The sequence below is a fragment of the Brienomyrus brachyistius genome, chromosome 16 (assembly GCF_023856365.1).
Source record: "Brienomyrus brachyistius isolate T26 chromosome 16, BBRACH_0.4, whole genome shotgun sequence".
Classification (NCBI taxonomy): Eukaryota; Metazoa; Chordata; class Actinopteri; order Osteoglossiformes; family Mormyridae; genus Brienomyrus; species Brienomyrus brachyistius.
In genome coordinates, this window is record NC_064548.1 from 9,447,982 (window position 1) to 9,462,816 (window position 14,835).

Genomic DNA, 14,835 nt, shown 5'->3' on the forward strand with positions numbered 1-14,835 from the left:
TATCCGATATATATATATATTTAAAGCGCCATGCATACATACATACACACACATGTATATATGGTATGTGAAGGGGTATGTGTAATGCATGTCGCTTTTTAAACAGATGAAACAGATCAAAATAAAGTTATATTGAAACTGAAATTTTACATGTTTCACAATCTTATGTTTCCATTTATCATTTAGCTAAGGACTAAGGACAGCATGGCTCCGAACTTTGGATATAAGACTAGTGTAATAGCTTAAGAGCCTATTACATGCCACTTTTATTATAGGAATTAGGCAGCTCCACGTGTTTATCGGCCCCGTCTGATGTCCTTCACTATCCTACCTTTCGCCTCAAAGGGGAGCAATTTCTTTACCGCTATCAAGGGAAGACATTGGCTGAGAGATATGATGCAAGGACAAAAGATGACGGACGTAGAAATAAGCCAATCACGATGCCGATGTGTTATACCGGTAGCGACGTTTCCACCAATTGAATTTATCGAAGGGGTATGTGTAAGCATTTCGTCTGCTGAACTGTGGTGATGCATCATAGAATAAGTCATTGCGCACGTTGCGTGTGAGCGGTTTGTACGTTACGGGAATTGTTCAGAAACGATATTAAAAATTTTATATCTCGGAATAATTTTTTGACGAGGACATTTCCATAAAATCAGCTTGAACGGATTGAAATGTTACAGTTTAGGTCCTCGGTAGTGTTGAAGGAGTTGTTTCGTTCCAGCCTCAAGCGTCCATTGACAAGTATTAGCAGAAATAAGGCGTCATCACCCGTCTTCTACAGCTTCAGTACCGCCTGTCCCGATGTCAATGTGGTATCAAAAGTGAAGTCCTTCCATGCAGGAAGACACCGGCCATGGTTGTGCCTCCCAGCCGGAGTCCGAGCGCTGTGCACGAAGACCGAAGGCGCGGTAGCAGCCGGTGATGGAGGTAGCGGTGAGCTGGCGAGCGAGAAGTGAGTCACTCCATCTAATATGTAAGATGTTGGGTATAGACCACGATAACGGCGTACGAAATAATAAATACTTATAAAAAATAAGTGTTTACGATGAAATAGAATTCGTTGTGATTAAATTACAATAAGAAACCTAAAGCTTTAGTGTATGACGTCAATTTCAAGCGAAACTGAATAATTAAAATAAATATATATGAGTATTTGTAACAAACGGAAATTCGGTTCATGGATACATTTTACATAAATACTTATGTATAGGACACGGAAAGTGGATACAGTTTATGGATACAATGTTGCATACAGATTCTTGGCAGGGTATTCCTTTTAAATCGTATTTTCCATTCTCGAAAGCTCCGTTTAGTGGTAATAGTACAATATAAAATTCAGTTTATTAACAATGTTCAAACGACTGACTTATAAGGGAGCAGGCTAGTTATATCCAAACGGCCAGTATAACGGCACCCTGGCTTTTCGACTGATCGTGCTTCTGGAGGGTGTCTCTTATCAAGTGGCGCATGTCCAAGACAAACTGATTATTTTCACAAGCCTCATTAACACAGACAAGTGGAGACGGTTTCAATGTCTGTAAAGCCTTTATTATTTTATTGATCTATTTGTTTTTTTTTTTTTTTTTGCGTGAGCGATGGCGAGTGCATTGATAGGATGAAAAGTCAGAAAAAAGTAATAGGTTACAAATATTTTTTTTCAGTCCTACGGAAAATGAAAAAGCGTTTCGAAATGAACCGTAAGCACCGCATGCTGGCAGAGGAGCGCTGAATTTAGTCGCTGGCCGCGCTGCACTGAACGTTTCAACGTACTGATTCATGGACTATGCCGTTGCAGTTATTGTGTGCACATAGATACGTTCAAAATTACTCTGTAGTGCTGTTTGATGCAACAGTGTACCTCTGAATTTATAAATTATAAACCAAGTAAGACTCAGTGTGATACAACGAACTTGTACACAAAAACGAATAAAAAGCTTTTTTCAAGCATGGCCAAATTGGTGCTAGTAAAAATAGTGTGCTTCATTGCCCAGTTTATGGAGTTTGTCAGGCAGAGATTTTGAGAGGGAGGAAATGGGATAATTTACTGAGAGTGCTCATTGAACAAGTGTCACTGTTGGGGTGAGACAGGGCTGTCAGTGTTGGCATTTAGCTGGGAGGGGCCTGGGATTGTGGTCCTGGTTTTGCATGCATTTAATCTACCGTCCAGCCCCACATTGAGCTGCCCTCCTTTTAACTGTCAAGCCCCCTGAATAAACAGTGTACTGCATCACAGAAAGCCATTCCAGACAACTGTTAATATGTGACTGTTGCCCCTCCCCTGGCTGACGCTGGAGGCGGGGTCAGTCTCTGGGTCATATTCCACCCAGACTGGGTGTCCGGCGAGAGGGACACATTTAGCCAGTCTTTTTGTGTAATACTAGGACGGGTATCAGCAGCTGGCAGCCAAAAATGCGGAGGAGCGTGCTGGTTTTGATTCCTCAGGCTTCTTTAGTGTCCTAGGCTATTGCCGGAAGATGCAGTTGGATATTCTTCTTGTCCACAATCGCCATAACAACCGGCAGAGGCTTCAGGTTCGCACGTTTTTAATTGTCTGCAGCATCTGTGGGTACCTTGCTCGTTTAGACGAGCAGATTATGTGTGACCTACATTCCCCTGAGGGTGTAGGGCTGAGGAGCCTCATTGAATGCTGGGAAATCATAAAAGAAGCTGCCCAGCGCTCTGCAATGGAGAGCCCCTTTACAACCCCACCACCTATGGCCTAAGATCTCAGTTTGTGTTCATTTGAGAATGGGGAGGCGTGGTGCTCAGTGAACCCAGGGTCGATAGGTCATTGGTTCAGATCCCGTGGTCAGCAGAGTGATTTCACAGTTGTGCCCTTGAGCAAAAGCCTAAAACCCACATTATACAGACATTGTCTGACCCTGCTTTCTCAACTGTATGTCACTTTGGATAAAGGGCCTGCTAAATAATACATCTGGGAGCCTTGAACGTCAATATTGAATCGATTGTGTAGTCGTCCCCAGTTACCCGGAGGCCCTGCGATGACGGGAAAGGTTGTGACCTTGAAATGCGAAGATGGCGAAGATGCGGTGAGACTGATTGTGACTGTATTGGTTTTGTGATTAATGTGGCTCTGTGCAGCATGTTCAGATCAGACAGATTTCAAGAATGGTAAGTCAGTGTGAAAATCAGAAGATGAAGGATGCCCGAGGGCACGATGTGATTGGATGGTGACATGAGGGCTGCCTCCTCTCTTTCCTGAAGGTCGACACGGCAGTATCTATGGAGCTGCAACCAGCCCTCACATCCCCATGGGACCTCCCTCCCCCCTCCCCCCCATCTGTGCATTGACCCTCTGCCGTCACGAGGCACGTCAGAGCCGTCCCACTCTCAGGACGAATCTCGTCTGCCACACCTGGCCTCGCCTCACGACTACGAGAGGCAAATCCGCTTGGTTTCCATGGTGATCGGCAAAGCAGAGGCCCTCGATTTCAGATCACTAAACTTTACGTTTTATTAATGGCGAAACTGAGCTCCTTGGCTGCCTGCATCCTGCCTCCTGCAGGTGATGGCCTCATCGCAGACTCTCGTATCCGGAAAATTCTCCTGCCGGCAGATGGTGACTGATGGAGCTTCCGCAGGCCTGGGGCTCCTCGTGGCACGGGTTTGGTGTCGTCCAGTACCCTCTCAGCATACCGTGACGTTAACGGCCCGATACCCCGTGCCAGGTCTGCGACGGAGCGAGGGAGGCAGTCTTACACGCCTGTGTGCGCTCAGAGGAAAATGCAGCAGCCGTGAAACCCCCCCTCCTCAGGGTCTGAATCCTGGGATTGCCATGGAGACCGGCTTCATCCAACCTGCTGCGTAGCTACAGGAAAGGATCAGCAGAGAGCCATCCGAAAGGCATTACAATCGTGATTATTATTTCTCTGCATAGCCCGTGCGCTCAGTCCCATGTGATCTTGCCCTTTTACGTAACTGATAAGCTTAGGAGGTTAAGTCAAGCCTTAGTCTGTGGCTCAGCAGCTTAGGCTTCTGTTGCTGTGATCGGAAGTTTGCTGGTTCAAATCCCATGTTTTGCTGAAGAGTCACATCAAGGTTGGATAAATGGCTGACCCTGTGTTCAGACCCTAAGCTTTGCTCTCAGCTGTATATGTGTATGAAAATGGTCCGGCAGATGTGAAAAGGTGCGTTCTGATATACCTGTATTATTGGTGACTAGTCGTCACTTCATTCAAGAGGACAGCATAAGCACCCTTCTTGGATCTAGGTGTCCCTCCTCCCCTCCTTTCCAATTTAATACAGAAAAGTAACTGGATAATCCTCAGCCAGCTGTCATCCTACTGATGACGTGTGCCCCTCAGTAGGTCAGGAAGGGCGTGGGTTTGAATCCCGGCTAGCAAAGTAATCATTCCTTGTGCCTTTGAGTGGGACCCTTAACCTCCACCTGGCCCTGGGAAGCCGGCTGCTGGCTGACCCTGGCATCGGACTCACCAAAAATGCCCACTGCCAGGACCCCCCCCCCCCCCCCCCCCGCCCTCCATAAAAATATGAATATGAATGAATATGAGCCAGGGGCTCTTACCCAGGCTCTGCCCACATGTCCTCTGCGGTCAGGGTGTCTTATTACAGGATCCCTCACCCTCTATCTTGCTTCTTCACTCGCTCGGCGTGTGCCACAGGCCGTCCCCTGCCTTCACCTACAGGTGACAGCTGCTGCCCCCCCAAACCAGCCGCCCTAGGTTTAGTTAGATGTTTCACCACAGCATCTTCACCCACGTCAGGCTGGTTGTACCAGTTGAAGTGGCATTCGTGCACGAGCACAGTCTCGCCTTTTCACTGTGACTCACAACTTAAGGGCCCGAATGAATTGGCGTTTTTGGCTATTTTTCTACCTCCGTGATTGATCAGCTCTATTTGACTCATTTGTTAGATTGTTTATCCTAATTAAGTGTTTGAGACATGAAACCTTTTTTGTTGATGATGGCGGTTGGAGGAGTGGGCGGAGCCTCATTGTCGGCAGGCCACGGGTGCCGGAATGTGCTGCGTGTGTATGATACTGGTTGATTTTCTGCGCAGCGCCGGGTGGGAAGGTGGCGTGACGTGTGAATCCAGCCCAGAAGGGCGAGAGGCAGATGGAGGGGTCACCCCAGAGACAAGGGCAGGCATATTTAGGAGTGTCGGCGGGGAGGTGGAGAGGAGTGTCTGGGCAGGAGGGCGGGGCTGGGGAGGCTCAGGTACCCCCCCCTGCCAGTGCATAGAAGGAGACGAAGGGGGGCTCCCGCCTGAGGTATAATGACACTCTGTGAATTTGTTTACCTTCTGGTGTCATGCAGGACCAGTTTCAGAACCACACACTGCATGCTGGAACACATAAAGACCAAATGTTTACATGGACTGAGCCCTGTTCCGGGCCCTTCGCCCTCAGAGCTGTAGCACACAGACTGGTGGCCGGGGATTGGACAGCACAGCTTACCGGTCCACCTTTATGTCGTTTGTTTGCCCTCATACACACAGTTGCCCTATCTGCTTAAAAACACCTCTCTCCCTTATTTCCCCTCCAGCAAATCAGGGGCTAATGAGGACACCGCTCTTTCTGGGGGGGTCGCTTCCACCGGCACTGTTTGCGCCGACGGTCCCTCGGCACTGAGTGCCGTGACAGCAGTTTCGAACGTATGGCTCCCCTCCCACCAAGAACAAACACCTTGCATTCGGCTCCGTTCATCTCCATGGGAACGCTACCCGTCACCCATAAATGATCTGAATATTATTGACTTGCATCTGGCCATAGGAGTCTGTCAACCAGCCAGACAGGGACACACACAGCAAGTGTGGCATGTATGTGTTTTTTACTCCACTTTTTTACGCCATTTATTTTCTTTTTAGGATTCTTGTATCTATGTAGGAAATAGACAAATGTTAAGTAACAAAGGTCATTGGAGACTGTGTAAGTCCGCAATTGCCAGAATATTGCCAAACGTTTAGAAGAATAGAGACTTTTAGACTTTCCACAGAGAATAACAACTTAATTCCCTTTCATATGGTTTTCTTAAGCACTCCTAGGGATTTATATCTTTAGTAGATGCTTTTATCCCAAGCGACATACAGTCAGAAGGTAAGGCCGGCACTGGCGGTTAAGGACCTTGCTGAAAGGTCAGACGTTAATTCCACTCTTCCAACTATGCGATTGGAACCAGCGACCATCCGATCAGGTTGCAGGGCCCCTGTCCGTTGAACCAACCACTTTCCCCACATCTGAACCTCATTCTGTCTCTCTTATTTGAATAAAGTTAATTGCATGATGAAAGGGCAGAAGACCTGATCGGCACCTTCCTCGGCAAGCGAGGATAGAGAGAGCAGGGCCTCAAACACCAGTGTAACAGTCGTGTTTCTGCATGATTCGGGTCACTGAAATTCCCCCTAAAGCTCATTTGCAGTCCCACGCTTTCGCTTTAATGGAATGCATTCATGACGAAGATCATTGCTGTTTTGTCTCTGCGGAGCCTTTCCCCATTCTGGCAGCGTGTGTTGTTGGTACCGGTTATTCTGGATGCTTCTGTTAACAGATGTGTGACTGTTGCGTGTGAGGGTTGGGAATGTATTGTTTAATTGAATCTGAAACTGAAATCACCCCCCTGATAGGTATCGTTTTGATTCTGCACCACATTTACATTTATTTTATCCTCCAAGGTGGGGGCAGACTGTCCCTGGAGCAGTTGGGGGGGTTAAGGGCTTCGCTTAGGGGTACAAAGGTGAAATCACTCTGTTTTGGGGATTTGAACTGACAACCTTCTGATCACCGGCACAGTGCTGAGCCCCACACCCCCTATATGAGATTAAGCCGCAGCACTGTGGTCAAACGTCTCCAGCGATATCGGTTCAATTCCTGGCTCTGGCTTTCTGGGTCAATTAAATGAGTTTGAGTTCCTAAATTGTTTTTAGAGTCTTTTTGTGTGTCCTGAGTGCTCCTGTACTGGGGGGGGGGACTCCTAGCACATTGTAAAACTCAGTCCAGCCTAGTCTGCCTTTGTTGTCCTGTAAAGAGTCTCTTTGTGCATGTAGCACTTTGTTTGACATCGCGACACTCCAGCATGTGAAGTGGTGTGACCAGCCATGTGTCCGGTGACCCCTGGACTTCGCCCGAATAGACCGATCCTCTCAGTCACTGCAGCGACGGCCCAGTTCCCTCCGCTCTGCTGCAGGTGCTTACTTGACCTTTAGCCAGACATCTATTTCTGGACCTTCTGCCCGATGACCAGAGTGGACGTTTGGCTGTTGATGAGATGGTGTGAAGCAGCTTGCCGGAGGTATGACAGTTCTGTCTTTCAGTTCTGCTCCACATTTTTGCCGATGTATGTGGAGTGAAGTGAAGATGCGGGGAACTCGAGAGTCGATGCTGGCTGCAGATGGACTTGTTGAGTTTCTGTGGGGGGATGTTGACTTATGACGCTTGTGCCCATTCAGTAATAGTCTAAGTAAAGACCCACCGGCAGCATGAGACTGGTGCACTTTGTTGAAGCTTCCCGACACTTTCTGGAAAGCTCCATTGGTCGGCGCGGGTTTGTATGATTTCGGAAGGCGCTGCGCACCCGGAATGTGCGGTAGCTGGCAACTGGGCTGGCCGACGCCCAAGTGGTGCCCCAGAAGAACAAGTTGTGTGGACAGAGGTGCAGGCAGCTGCAAAAAGGGCGGACCAACTGCACAGGGCTCTCCAGCAGACACCCAGGCTGATCGCCGGACGGGTCAGACTGCGTCTTTAAATCTAAAGCCGGATTCTTATTGCGACTGCGGAGTCTGCTGGCCCGGTCATAATCCTATTTGTTTCAGTGCGTAAAATCCACGCAGAAGCAGTAGAAGGGCTGTCTGCATGCCGAGCTATTTGTACAGGAGAGATGGGTGTTAGGGTCAGGCTAGCACGCCTCACAGCTAGGCGGTATTAGTTCTGTGGAAACAACGACTTTAGCGATCCCTTTTTAACTTATGTTTACTTCTAAAATGTGTCCTACCAAGCTCAGGAAGGCAAAGTTGATTTTGAAATGTTAATTTAGCCTGTTGCTTTCGTTTTGTGCTCTTTTGTTTTGTTTCTTGGCAAAAAAAATGCAGTGGCAGAATGCGGGATGCGTGAGTGCAGGGTGCAGGTCATGGCTGAGTACTGCAAGTGTGGCTGTCCCAAAAATCAACATCAGCACTGTCTGCGGCTGAGTTTGTACACCGTTTCCCCCCAGAATGATTATTAAGGGCATCAGTAAGTCCTGCCTGTGCAATATTTTGTAACTTGCAGTACTGTTTTGTTTACAGCAAGCTACAGCAGAACCTCTTCATACACTCTACTGCAGTGTTTCCCAACCCAGTCCTCAGGCACCTCGAACAGTCCACGGTTTTACTCCCTCCCAGCTCCCAGCCAATCAGGAACATCGAATACCTGGTACACGTGCACTAGGAGCTGAGAGGAAGCAAAAACATGGACTGTCTGGGGTCCCTGAGGACTGGGTTGGGAAACACTGCTCTACTGGTAACTTCCTAAGTGTATACCTATATAGTAATTTATAGAAAGTAAACTGTGTAACACTGCCTGTAGCTAGTTATAGTAGAAACTTTTTACCAGCAAGTCAGATACAAAATGTGTATTTCATTGTGAATTTAGTTGATTACATTTTGTTGGAGTATTTGCTGACAATATGTTTTGAGTTATTACAATCGCACCATTATTACACAAATGCGTTTTTTTTACACAATTCAGATATCAGATTAAGAAATGGATAGTAACATTTAGTGAAGAACTCAAATGTTGAGATTTTTGTATTGTATCTTGTGTCCATTTTACTCAACACATTGCATGAATCTTCTCTCTTTTTTGTTGATCTGCTTGCTTTTCCTTTGTGGGTGTAAGTATACACATTTACCTTCACGTTAACTGACACTGCGGGTTTCCTCGCCCTGAAAGCTTGCCTGCTTCGCTGTGTTGCCTCCCTGTCTGCCCCACAGCCATCCAACAGTGACCCCAGAGATTTAGCCAAATAGGAATTTTCACAAACTACGGTTATAAGCAGGGACGCACATAGCTTGTACGCAAGTATGCAATTGTCGTATAAAGCGATAAGCGTGGCAATTTTTTTGCCATAACAGTGCAAATGTTTTATGTGCATTTGCAGTGTTATGGTGATATTACTGTGCATTTTAACCTTTATGCAATTGGAATATGCATTAACCATATCGCTATATACAGCACATGCATACTTGTGCACCAGTCACGTGTATTCCTGGTTATATAACATGTCAATGAAACATCTCAAGCATAGATACATAGGGTGAGGCTTCTCTTAACGGGTATGTTGGTATGTTTCCTGTCAGATGGAGCTTCTTTGTCAGGGAGTGTGTAGTATTAGTGCAACATACAGGAATGTAAAGGACGTGCATTGATTTAAGACAGTGTGCTAAATTGCAATTTGCTCATTTATACAAAGTGATATACAGACAGTCAATGGAGTACATGGGAGTTAAAGGCCTTGCTGAGGGGCCCAGCAGTGACATCACTCTGCTGGCCCTGGGATTTGAACCAACAACCTTCCAATCACAGGTACAGAGTCCTCACCTGCTGAGCCACACACCAGCTCCAAAGCAGTTGGGCATTTTGGGGATCGAACCCACAAACCCTGGCATTATTAGCACCATGAGATAACGAGTCAAGCTGAGGGGACCGTATTGTAATATTGTACTTTAGCAGGGGAAGGAACACGTGACAGACAGAGTCTTTCTGGTTTCCCTGTCTGAACTGTGAAGAATCATAAAACAGAGGCAACATCAGAATTCATAGTAAAGTTTTTCTCAATTTGCTTTGGCACATTTCATGAAACATACGTAACATTCTGAAGACTATAAGGGCTTTTCTCAAAACAGTGTATGCATGTAGCACAGTAACTTACCCAGAGCAATTAATTCATGCCTCAGAGGCAAATAATTCCTCCAAAGAATTAGTCTGCCACCAAAATGAAAAGTACAATCAGCATGAGAGTCAAAATGCTTAGATGAATTGTCAGTATGTCAGTGTAAGTCTGCTCCTGAGCCCCACAATTCTGAATGATAGTCGGTTCTCACTTTCTCATTGTCACTGACTGATCATTTTTCATTCACAAATGAATAACTACCAATGTCAAAGACACCAGTTTCAACAATGCAAGGCTCTACATCACAGCATGGAAAGTTCACTTACAAGAGAAAGCATTTGCACGCATATGTAACTTCTTCCAATCTCCAGACACAGTACAATACCAAAGAAGACACACTGCATTGTGTACAACAAAACAAAAGCATCTACTGTAGGAACCAAAAACACAACAATGCGGTATCACTGCAGTTTATGGTATATATTTTTAAATCATTTTGAAAGCTTGGTTAACTGATTTGCATGTGCTGGCTAACATGATCACCTACAGATAGTTTTGGGCGTAAAATGATTACAATGAGAAACTACATAATCCATTTTTAGCAACAAGAAAAAAGCAACTGAAAATTGTGCCAAATGATGACAATTGTACAACACCGTTTGCTTATATGTACTGAAACATTTTGGAATTTGTGTGACGCAATGAGAAATGACGTTCTGCTGTGCAGAAGTGACATTGTGGTGTGGGGATGACACTTGTTTTGCAAATGTTAATTGTCATTTGAGAAATTGTTCCAAAGCAATCGAGAAACTGTAATGCCAAGGTACACCTGTACAGGAATTTGCCTCGCCGGTGTTGGTGTGTGCATTCAAAGATGGCACAGAACATGAATCATTTTTATAAAGAATAAAAAAGAAGTTTTAAGATATAAGCAATAGTGCAGGGGTGCATTTCCCGACAAGGATGACTCTTAGTCTAAAGATATATTTTATGAAAGGTATTTGTTTTCCTACGTCTGTTTCTTGAACAGTCTCTTATGAGCTTGCTTAAGGGAGAACTTCTTAGGTGGAACCTTAATAGGTGCCGGAACACCTGACTGGTCGACATCGATGGCTTGAGAATCAGATTTTTCCCTCCATGAGCCTACGGCTTGATGGTTGTATGGGAGACAGTGGTGTTCTTTATAAGTATGACACTGCAGGAATTCTTCAAAATATTGCATTAATCAGAGCTGGCCAGAAGCTAACATAAACATAAAATTAACCAATTGAATCATCTAATTATAAATATGATATTCGCTGACTGGGTGCACGAACCCCAGATTGTAGTACTGCACCATTTTATTTTTATTTATTCTATAAATAAATACTAATATGTGTGCATGTCATTGATATGGGGATGAGAAAAGGCCTAATAGCTGAAAGAAAAGTTGTACTATTGTTTCAGCATAAGAGAATGTCCAATGTGCTTCATTATTGATTACTAAGGACTATTCTAGGGTGCTTTTTGGGGAAAAGTATATTAGACAAATATATAAATGAACCTGCAGCGTCGACTCATCAACCTCATGAAGTAAAGTATTGTACTGTGACTTTGGCACGTTTAGAGAGGTGTGTGCATTGTAGGGCTTCGGAAATAGGGGAAACCTGTCCAATGCAATATCAGCAGAACTCCCACCTTTTCTTCCCAATGAATAAATAAATATGTAATCAACACCGCGTTACTTATCTCTCATTATGAATCCACTAATTACGGAGGCCAGTTCGCCAGAACCTACCAAAGATCGTAGTCATGTGCGTGACGATCACGGTTTGGTGAACAGCGATCGTGCGGGTAGGCGGGTCAGGAACAGGCAGATCAGGCAGAAGTCGGGGTAAACTGGGGCTTTAATGATGACAAGGGAGCAGGAGACACACAGGCACAGCTAACCACAAAGATGCCAACTAACATCAATGACAGACAAGGGAAACAGGTAAGACCAGGACTTAAATACAACAGGATTAAGCAACGTAATCAGACAGGGCTGGAGACAATCAGGGAAGCACACGTGGGTAATCAGGGGGCGTGGCACACACGAGGAGCCGACGAGCAGGGCATGACAATGTGTCACACAAAATCATTTTGCCATATGGATCAGTTATTTTTCAACGATGTTAGTCTTCTTTTAAATGAACAGTATGAGCCAACAACAGCGATAAGAGACAGTTAAGAGAGGCTCAGACTAACCTTATGCAAGAACATCTCATGGAAGATATACTTCACAAAGTACATTTTGGGGAACACGTTGCAACATTAAGAGAGAACTTAAGGTATAACTTACAAACGGCGTAGCGTTAAGAAGGTTTCGGGAAATGCACCCCAGATCAGTACAGATTGCAGTCAGTAAAGTATTTGCGAAAATATGCAGTGTGTACAAGTGTTCAACTAGATGTACAAGTTTAAAATTTTCTTACAATCAGATTTCCAAACTCTGGTGTTTCTTACCTATTGGTTATGCCTAGCATTACTTGCAGTGTTTTCATGTGAAACAGAAAGCACAATGTAAAAGGGAAAAGTCTCTGGGTCACTGTAGGATGAGCTCCCTTACTAAGGGAAACTCCCTTGGTTTGAGTTGACTGTGTGTCGTAGAAGATACCGAATGGCAAAGCTCTCTAAGAACTCTGAAGAGAATTTTAAGGAGCATTTAGGTTTTTCTGTCCACCTCCCATTGCTGTCTCACTCCATTTAGTACAATACCAAAAAAGACACACTCCATGATTCGAACTGTGCAATTTGTTCAATGAATGTCGTGACTGAGCTTAGCTTGGATACACATTTGGAGGTCTGAGGCCGACCTCTGCCCTATGAATTCACCCTCAAGTGCAAGAGAATCCTGAACCATTGCAAATGATTTATAACTCTTAGTAGAGAGATGCTGATTTTATCAAGCGCACAGCCATCTCGACCTATTAAAGAATACATATGTCTTCTTCAGCTTCTTAAACCTTACTTCCAGATTAGAGTAGATAAGCTGAGCCTAGAGATTCAGCAGGCAGAAAACTTTTAGCTTTACCTTCGCTCACAGAAATTCTTCAGAATTCCTCTTCAGCTGCAGTTTCGGAGTGGAGTCGAGGTGTATTTGACGTCACTGTGTAGCGTCTACCTGCCACCCCCCCGCTGGTAGCCTTACTCACTCCCCCCTCCCACCATAACCGTGATGACCTCACGGAGCTTTTCTTCTGTAACGTGGCATTCCCGTTTCTCCATAACCTTGGCTTCATTTTCCCCCCTTTCAGGAGAAGGAAAGCCGGCATCCTGCCCAGTCTCGAGGACCTGCTTTTTTACACCATTGCTGAAGGCCAGGAGAAAATTCCAGCACACAAATTTGTCTCGGTGAGTGGAGGGCGGGGCTGTCATTGCTGTTGTTGCCGTTGAAATTCCCTTCAGCTACTGAGCGGGAGGCATGGGTGCTGACCTTGGGTGTGTCGCTGGGGGGGGAGCTTTGCTGGCTGCAGCTCAAGTGTAAGAAACGTGGGGTGATTGCTGAGTGTCTGTTAGATGGCTCTGTGGACACGCCCAGAATCCAAGCGCATTTTCCTTACATGTGGACAGTCTGTGTTTACTCCCGTTTCCTTATCTTGTTAACCTACAATCTCTGGAACACCATAAATTGACAGCATTGCATAATCATACCTGTGAATCACAGCGGCTTTTATTATCTTTGTTGAATCACTTCCAGGCACTCATGCTTTACTGGACAGCTGTGTAGAGCCCTGAGTCCAGAAGTGTGCTTTTACTCACGCAGGAGTCAAAGCGTATAACTCTGAGTCTGGAAAAACGTTTATTGATATGGACTCACAGCATAGAGCCCTGAGTCTGGAGGTGTATTTGCTCACGCTGGAGTCAAAGTGTAGAGACCAGAGACTGTTGAGGAAAAGCTTAACTGGCTAACTTACGAGCGAGATGGTAAGCCCAGTTTCTCCCCCATGACTCCTTATGCGTCTTCATTTGTTCCCAGGCACTAAAGGCCACAGGCCTGCGGACGGGGGACCCCAGGCTGAAAGAATGCATGGAGATGCTGAAGGTGACCCTCAAGTCCACCTCCGACGGAGTCAGCCTGGATCGACACCTCTTCAAGAAGTAAGCAGAGGCCCCCTCCTGAAGGAGTCAGCCTTCCTCCTTGCAGCTCTAGTCATAGAGGCTTCCAGAATCCCCAGGGATTTCAGCCAAGTCACAAAGTCACGTCACAATGTACTCACAATATCATGTTTGATAAACGTACCGGACTTCAAACAAGTACTACCGCACCACCAATGTCTTTTTTCCTTGTTTATCCACAACATCTCCTCTTTTAAGAGATATTGTGGCCGCTGAGCTGTTCCTTTCTTCACCGCCACTTCAGCGCTTATCAATTCCATGATGCACCAAAACAGTAGCATGTGGCGTGCTCTGCTTAACTGAATTTAATAAATATAAGGACACGCTAAATTTACAGATTGCTAACTTTTGGGCATTAAAATATACATCTCGTTAATATTTTTGATGTGCAACTAATTGGATTACTAAACTGTGGGCATAACTAGATCTCCGTATAGTGCGGAAAAGCTGGCATCCGAACAAATGTTGTCGCGCATGTGCCATATAATCATGTTTACATCAGGATATGATGTCACACAGCCTTATTTACTGTGCTTTAGGCTGTTTTGGCATTTGAGATGTTTATGTCCCAGGAAAATGGCTCATTTGGTTTTAGTAAAATTGGTTTTGAAAGGGTTATTCCTTTCATTCTGCTCCACAGGGTAATTTTTGACCTTACGAAATTGGCAGAAGAACTTTTCTTGTATATTTCCATGACTCCGCGTGTTTCCGGCACCAGCTGCTGGCCCGGCTGCTCGCCGGTGATGTTAGCACCCTGTAGTCCCGCGCGGAGGCCTGACTGCTCTCTCTGGAGCCCGCAGCCTGCGGGTGTGACCTACACAAGACTCTCTCAGGAGTCCCGCAGTCA

General features: G+C 45.6%; 1 protein-coding gene across 3 annotated transcripts in view; it reads left to right on the plus strand.

The window, feature by feature from the left end:
• Positions 1-513: 513 nt before the first annotated feature.
• Positions 514-14,835, plus strand: part of LOC125710218 (glutaminase kidney isoform, mitochondrial-like) — a 38,637-nt gene continuing 24,315 nt past the window's right edge. For 2 of the 3 annotated variants that reach the window (XM_048979738.1, XM_048979739.1), the window contains exons 1-3: positions 514-958; positions 13,127-13,223; positions 13,849-13,970. In XM_048979738.1, the coding sequence (XP_048835695.1) occupies positions 678-958; positions 13,127-13,223; positions 13,849-13,970 (500 nt within the window). In that variant the 5' untranslated portion in view covers positions 514-677. The remainder of the gene's footprint in view (positions 959-13,126; positions 13,224-13,848; positions 13,971-14,835) is intronic. The other variant, XM_048979737.1, reaches the window with a different exon arrangement.